Source organism: Mycetomoellerius zeteki, unplaced genomic scaffold, assembly GCF_001594055.1.
Source record: "Mycetomoellerius zeteki isolate Tzet28-1 unplaced genomic scaffold, Tzet1.0 scaffold140, whole genome shotgun sequence".
Taxonomy (NCBI): Eukaryota; Metazoa; Arthropoda; class Insecta; order Hymenoptera; family Formicidae; genus Mycetomoellerius; species Mycetomoellerius zeteki.
The window spans coordinates 416,750-425,045 of record NW_017256341.1 but is presented as its reverse complement, the minus strand read 5'-3'; the positions used below and the strand labels follow the sequence as shown (position 1 = coordinate 425,045).

The 8,296-nt window shown below is 32.1% G+C and overlaps 1 protein-coding gene across 1 annotated transcript; it reads left to right on the top strand.

The window, feature by feature from the left end:
- The first annotated feature begins 532 nt into the window (after positions 1–532).
- Als2 (Amyotrophic lateral sclerosis 2) lies at positions 533–7,166 on the top strand. The gene is given in 14 exon segments (XM_018462433.1): positions 533–1,079; positions 1,535–2,857; positions 2,937–3,506; positions 3,638–4,007; positions 4,108–4,309; positions 4,380–4,560; positions 4,710–4,876; positions 5,018–5,127; positions 5,211–5,426; positions 5,546–6,108; positions 6,194–6,370; positions 6,491–6,659; positions 6,760–6,942; positions 7,014–7,166. Coding segments are annotated over 14 exon segments (4,620 nt in total). The 5' UTR covers positions 533–738; the 3' UTR covers positions 7,062–7,166.
- Positions 7,167–8,296: the final 1,130 nt, after the last annotated feature.

Below are 8,296 nucleotides of genomic sequence, written 5' to 3'. Positions count from 1 at the left end.
TAACCTACAAGATAAACAAGGACATCTATTGTATAGGCCGCGGCCTAAATGCACTGTGTAAACGTAGCCAATATAGATCAAACAGATACAAGAACTCACTGAGCACTCAGTGAGCGGTCGTAGTACCGATGCACCCAATGATAGTTTGAGTTAATAGAGTTTACACCCCATGGCTGCATTCTAAAACATCACCCGGGTGTCTCTCCCCCCCTGTATCGTCTTATCCTTTTTTAACATTGGGTAAATAATAAGAATAAAATGATACACGAGGGCATTTGAGTAAGGCTGCGTTCAGAAACATCACCCGGGTGTCCCCGTCTATCATCTTATCCTTGTTCACCCATGTTAAACGAGGATAAGACTATACACGGGGACACTGGGATGATATTTCCGAACGCAACCTAATATTTTAGAACGCAGTCCATGTGGGGTTCAAAGGTTCCTTCCCGTTCCTCCCACCATGCTCCAACTCACATCTCATGATACGTCCAACAGCTGATATCAGTCGTATCAGTACCAACCGATACTTGCCGGATGTTAATCACTGTAGAAAGATCATACGTTCAATCATGCCGCCCTGCATATCCCCTGCGGCACATTTACGGATGTGTTTAATGGAGGAAGCATTGTTGCAGATAATATGACAAAAGAATCAATCGCTGGCAATTAAACAAAGGTTCGTAGGGCTCTTGCGTAGGTTATGCAAGCCTCCTTATTTGTCAGGCCACATACAGTGAAATGGATAAGCACATGTATCTATGGAGAGGCGCCGACAAATTGTCCTTCACGTTCGGTGACAAGCCAAACGGCGTCATTTGCAAGCTCGTCACCGTCAAGGATCATATTTTCGCAGCGACTACGACCAACAACCTCTACCACGGGGAAGTGTCGTTTCGCAATGGCGCCTCTCCGACGCTCGTTTTCAAGCGGGCCCAATTCGACGTCGTTGACCTAGCATCCAATTCCGAACACCTGTTCGTCGTCAACACTAATGGGCATGTTTTGAAAGTAAATCCTCAGGACATGAGTGTTTTAGACTTAATAATTCTCAAGGAAGAAATAAAGTACTGTAGCCATGGGTATGTACATATCGAAAGATTCTTCCACAATTAAAATTTATATAAACCTGTTTTTTTAACTGTTAATTATTTTTTAGTTGAATATATATATATATATATATATAATTTAGACTGTTGTTTACTTGATGCTTTTGAAATATTCTTTGATTGGTCAATTAGTAAAATTCTTTCTTCCGATTGGTCAGTTAAATGCTTCAAAGTATGCTTCAAAGCAAGAAAACTACACTCTTATGTTTGTACAATTTTCTATTTATTGTATAAAACGCAAGATATATTTTTGTATATTCTTATATAGACATTCTGTTATTTACAGTAGATATAAGATATGATATAAGATTTATTCTGACATACAAATAAATTTATTAAACGTGTTGAATGTTTTACTGAGTGCTGTGCTCATTACTATTAGTAAGCATTTATACTTGATTATAGGAGACATTTTATTTTATTTACAGATACAAAGAAGAAAATGAAGTAGTAAAGGTGAAATTTATAGCGGTTAGCGATCAAGCAGCATTATTTGTTACAGACAGTGGACACTTATGGGCTAGTGGCAATCAACCACAGATAGATGTAAATAGTACAGAACCAAAAAAAGTTAAATTTTTTGAAGGGAGGACAGTGTCTGAGATTGCTTGTGGTTCTAATTTTAATGTAGCTGCTGTAAGGAAAACCACTAAACTTATGAAAGATGATACAGACAGTGAAAACGAGTTGGAGGAAGAAATCTTTGTTAATTCCTGTCCACAATGTCTTAATAATGTTATGTTAAGTCCAGGAAGTGTAACATCGTCAGACACATGTCTCACTGGTCTTCATGCACAGCAGTTTAGTGAAGATCGTTCGACAAATTCCATCAGCGCTCTGTCCACTGCCAGTAAAGAACATATTTCTCTGCCAGAAATGGACAAAAAAGAACAGCCAATTGAAATTGTTGCAAATGGTGAGGAATGTCTAAATAATTTAACAGATGCTGACAAAGATGAAAAAAGAAATGTTATATTTATAAACACAGAGACTGCTCGACAATTTCTAACTAGGCAACTGTCTTGGGTTTCATCTTATGGAAGTGCCAAGGAAGACATACCCTTGGAAAGTGTGGATCGATCAACGAGGTTGATAAAGCAAAATGTCTCGAATATGGCAAACTTAGTGTACGAAGGAGTTAAAAATGTAGGAGGTAAAGTTGTAACTTTATCTAGACATATGAGTGGTAGTTCTGATATTAATGAATCCAAAGCTGATAGCAATGAACACTTAGAAGACCAAGGAGATACTTATATAAAACCTACTGCAACCAGTTTGGCATTGAGCTTACGTTGTGAAGAATTTCCTTGGTCATCGAGTACTGGTTCCTCTGAACACGAATTATCCCAACATGGCTTGAATGAAAGGATTAATACATTATCTCGTACTGGTAGCAACATCCTGGCGACAGAACTTTGGACGTGGGGTGATGTACAGTACGGACAATTGGGAACGGGAGATATTATTAAACGGCCAAGGCCAGTATTAGTAACAAAGCTTAGCCATACTGGTATCAGAAAGATATCTTGCGGTGCCTTTCATGTGCTTGCTTTAACACTGGACGGCAGAGTATTTGCATGGGGTCGTAACAATTTTAAACAGGTGACTTTGCACACTACAATAGATCAGAGCGCTCCTCAGCTGTTCGCTACAAAATTATCTTCTAATGAAAGAGCTATTGATATGGCAGCTGGCAATTTCCACAGTTTAATAATGATGCATCATGGTTTATATTTTATAGGACAATCGAGGTAACTAAAACATAAATGTTCTTCTCTAATTAATTACTTTATTTCTATTTACTTATAAATTTATATATTACCATTTTAGTAAAGTTGGCGATATGTTTCAACTCGATATACAAAGCAAAGATGACTCAAATAGTCCGAGAGAGATTTTCAGTTCTGGGCAATACAGTTGTTGTTCTGTGATAAACGAACCAGCAATAAATGTATCAGAAGATTTGATAAACGATCAGATCTTTTTGGAAGAAATGTTGACTGTTTATCAGAATCTCATCAAGCCGTTTCAAAAGAAAAGCGGTGTGACCCAGGAAGCTAATGTATATGAAACACTGTGTCGTTGTTATGCAGAGTTGATGCACTTTAGTGTTTTAAATGTCATAAGTTTGTGGGATTATTTTAATCATATTGGAGAAGCGTACGAAGTTGCAATTGTTGCCAATATAGAGGAATTTACTACAGTATATAAATACTATTTGAATGCTATTTGTGATGTTATATCTCTCAGCGGTTTTATGCATATTGCAAAACTCATTGAAGTGCCACAAGTAGTATCAAATTTATTTGTACATAATTTAAAAATTAGTGATGTAATAAAGCATAGCAATGAGATCGTTATAACAATGGCATTACAGCATCCTTTATGTAAATTAAATAGGTAAGTTTATATGTGTATATACACATATAGTTTATATTACAAACAACTATTATAATTTTGACTATAAATAATGGCATTTGTTATTAAAATTTCTATAGAACATTTCACATATAATATTTTATAAATTATAGATATAAGAATATGATTCATAGTTTAATAAAAAGTAATGGCACAAAGATGGGTGTAGAACGATTACAAGAGGCTCTTATAAAATGGGAGCAAGTACACGATGAACAAGATAAACGTCAAAAAGAAGCGGAAGCTACGAAATTGTTTTGGGAAAATTCTGGAAAGCTAGGAGAATCGCTCAGATCTCCCAATAGAAGGCTCATTCGAGAATCAAAAGCATATCCACTATCGATACTTAATTCTGGTAGATTTTCATCACATTGGTTTGTTTTATTAACAGATATTTTCATTCATGTTACGGGCACTACGCATACAATTCATCCCCTTCGAACGTTATGGGTAGAACTTCTACCAGACTCCGAAAATGTACAGGTATATAATTGTTAACTTAATCTATTATTTTATATTTTATTAATAATGAAAACTAAGATGACAGCAGATGTAACTAAAAATAACTTTATTAATTTTTTAGAATGCTATATCGGTTGTTACACCAGAGGATAATTTTGTATTATACACTCCTACTCCTTCCGAACGAAATGAATGGTTACATGCCCTACAAAATACTATAAAATGCAATTTGCAACGAGTGATCGGAAATGTGCCTCCATTAGCACGATCAAGCTCATTCTCTTTCACAAAACATAATGTTTTTAAGGATGCAAAATATACTGGTTTGTAGGATTATATTTCACTAAAGAAACGTTATATACATTTGCACTAAATCATATCACGAATTTATAGGACGATGGTTAAATGGTAAACCACATGGTTCTGGGAAATTAGAATGGTCGGATGGCCGTAAATATGTAGGCCAATTTCATAAAGGTGTTATTCATGGTACTGGAAAAATGGAAATTCCAATGCAAGGTGTATATGAAGGCCAGTGGAAAGATGGTCAGCAAAATGGATATGGAACTATGAAGTAAGATTTATTTCATGAAAATATGTTGACACGGTTATTAGAATTTATTATTTTATAAAGCAATCAATGTGTGTATAAACTTTTGATTCTAGCACATTTATTAGTCTACAAATTATTCATAGAAAATTAATCATACAAGAATATTTTAGGTATATCAATGGAGATTTTTATGAAGGATATTTTAAGGATGGATTACCTCATGGTCATGGTGTCAAAAAGGAAGGTCACTTTATGGCATCAATTGCATCTGTTTATATTGGAGAATGGGCCGCTGGTGTTAAACAAGGTTACGGAATAATGGATGATATAATGACAGGTATATAAATACGTATATTTATTAAGTTAAAAGTAAACTACAAATGAAAAGATTCTAAAAAGAATATAACAGTAATTTTATATAATTCTTTAACAATATCAAAATTACATGCATATTATTAATAATTCAATGGTGTTATAGGTGAAAAATATCTTGGGTCATGGAGTAATGGTATGAAACATGGTAATGGTTTGATTGTAACACTTGATGGTATTTACTATGAAGGTGTTTTTACGCAAGATGTCTTGACGGTGATTATATATTTGAACATTTTTTTATGTAAAATATTTTTTTAACAATGTAACTTATTAAATTTTGTTATTATTTATTGAAGGGTCATGGGGTAATGGTATTTGAGGATGGCACACATTATGAAGGTGAATTTAAGTCCGCAGGAATATTTTGTGGAAAAGGTACATTAACATTTCGAAGTGGCGACAGATTAGAAGGTAATATGAATGGTGCATGGAATGAAGGTGTTAAAGTTATCGCTACATTGCATATGAATAAAGCTAGTGGAACTGCACAACCTAATTCAAAACCAGCGTAAGTATATCACTTATATACTATATTACTATAATATTAAATATTGATATAAAAATTGTTTTAATAGTAGCACTTTAATAGTAGCTTTTAATAGTTTTAATAGTAGCTTTAATTAATTATTAGTAATTAATTAATAAGAATAATTGTTTGCATTCTTCCGATCAAAAATGGAAAGCAATATTTAAACAATGCTATCAACAACTTGGTGTATCTGAACCAGTCAACAAAAATTTTAATTACAATGAAAAATCTGTAGAAACGCAAAAAGTATGGCAAAATGTTGCTAGTATAATAACGAAATCCCATCAGAAAACATTGCAACGAAAAAAGCTATCTACCAATACTTTAAATACAAAAGAAAGAAGCAGCGAAACTATCGATCAATTGGATAAGATACCAGGTTTTGGACGAGATAAACTCACTAGTCAGACTTACAATGAAGTTCACAAGTATTTAGTGAAAGCTTTTGAAAGCCCACATCATCCATTGGGCGCTCTTTTAACAGAAATCGCTGCAGTATACACAGCTACTTATGGTGGAGTAAGAGTACATCCGTTATTACTTAGTCATGCAGTATCAGAGCTTCACAGCGTTACAGCAAGAATATATGATATTGTACTCCTTTTATTCCCTGCTCTTCCACGTTGTGGTAAAGAGTATATTCTTGAAACTGATAGTGAAGAAGAGTATGTATTATAAAATTTATAAAAGTTATATCCAAGATTATCTCAAATTAGTAACGCATTCTAATTTAAAGATATTTACTTTTAGGCAAGTCATAAGCGCTGCCACGATACTTCATCCAATATTACTGCCACGTGTACATTCAGCACTTTTTGTATTATACGCCTTACATAATAAAAAGGAGGATGATGCATACTGGGAAAGATTAATGAAATGGAATAAGCAGCCTGATATAACTCTAATGGCCTTCCTTGAAATTGATCAGTAAGTAAATTTATATATAAATTATAAATTTATAATAATAGAACAAAATTGTTATACAGAGATACTTATACTAATCAATTTGTATTTAACAATTATTTACATTTTTTTACGAAATTGCAGGAAATTCTGGAAAACTACAAATGTAATAAGCATTTCAGACAATTCATTACCATATCAGCATGAACCATATTTCAGTGAGGCCATAGAAACTTTACAACAACTCAAAACGACTTTTTCACCTTTAGAAAAACTACTAGTGGTCAGAAATACATTTGAACAAATGACACAAGTATGAATACATAGGCGATAATATTAATATTGCTATTTATGTAACGCGTTTAAATAAATTATATATATTAACACATTTTTCTCTATGTTTTTAACAATAGGCAGTACAAAAACAACTAGGGTCTACATATTTATGGACGATGGACGAACTATTTCCGGTATTTAGTTTTGTTGTAGTCCGTGCTAGTGTATTACAATTAGGAAGTGAAATACATTTTATCGAAGACTTCATGGAGCCGTACTTGCAAAATGGAGAACTTGGCATTATGTTCACTACTCTTAAGGTCAGATATGATTATAACATATAATACAGAAAATAAGAATTATTTAATACATTTAATTAATTTTATTATAGGCATGTTATTATCAAATATTACAAGAAAAAACGAACATGGGCGATTAATGCAATGTTCCCACAAATATATGGTACAATGAAATGATCAATATATATGAATAATCAATATATATATGAATAGAACATGAAAAGAAAATTATACTTACGAAAACACAAAACAAGATAAAAATGGACATATAAAAAGTATGTATTTATATTATAATAAACAAAAGTGATAATTTGCATTTAGGATAAATAATATAGGCTAATTAGCATCATGATTATGTAAAACCAAAATATGATTTTTTATCTCAGATGAGATAAGAAATGGCATAACATATCAGTTCGTTTTGTTGTTATAAAGCGTATATAAGTTTATTGAAAAGTAATTGTCATTAGTTAATTCGATGTTCTGCAAATAACGCTTACATGAGATGAGTCATAGAAACTAAACTTCAGTACTTCCAGTTACCTGTTATTCAAGGATACGGGATACCGCACATTAAAAGCCATAGAAGTGCGTAGCTCAATATTGTGATAAGAAAAAAAGTTGGAAGTTACCTTTATTTATATACTATACATTTTTTCTTCTCTCCATTATAATGTTAACTTATAGAAATACTTAGAAAGCTTTTTAAGATCTACATATGATTGCTTATCACATTTCCTAATTTGTAAACACACTTAATACAAATTCTCTTTTGTATAATTTGCACAGCATGCATATTCATTTTAATATCACTTTCAAGATTTACTTATATTTATTTAGAATTAGAAAAGGAATTATATATACCATATCGTACACCATTAAAAATCATAGAAGTGCATAGTTCAATATTGTGATAAGAAAAGTTGATGGTTACGTTTATTTATATATTATACATTTTTTCTTTTCTACGTTATAATGGTAACCTATAAAAAACTTTTTAAGAGATCTACATATGGTTGCTTATTATACTTGCTAATTTGTAAATATATCACTTTTAATAGAAATTCTCTTTTATACAATTTGCGCACATCTATATTCATTTTAATATCATATTTTCAAGATTTATTTATTATAATTTAAAAATTAATTATATATATGCCATAAATCTAATGACTATTCTAATACAAATGAATAAGAAGGGATGAAATTGCTACTTATTAAATAATTCAAATTGTTTCTAATATAATTCATATAAAGAGAGTATATTTCTATTCTGTAATTTGCAAAAATACGTGATAGATATCTCTTTGTTAATAAATCCCACGTCTATAATCCATTGATATATATATGTATGTATAGTACTGTAAGAGATGTA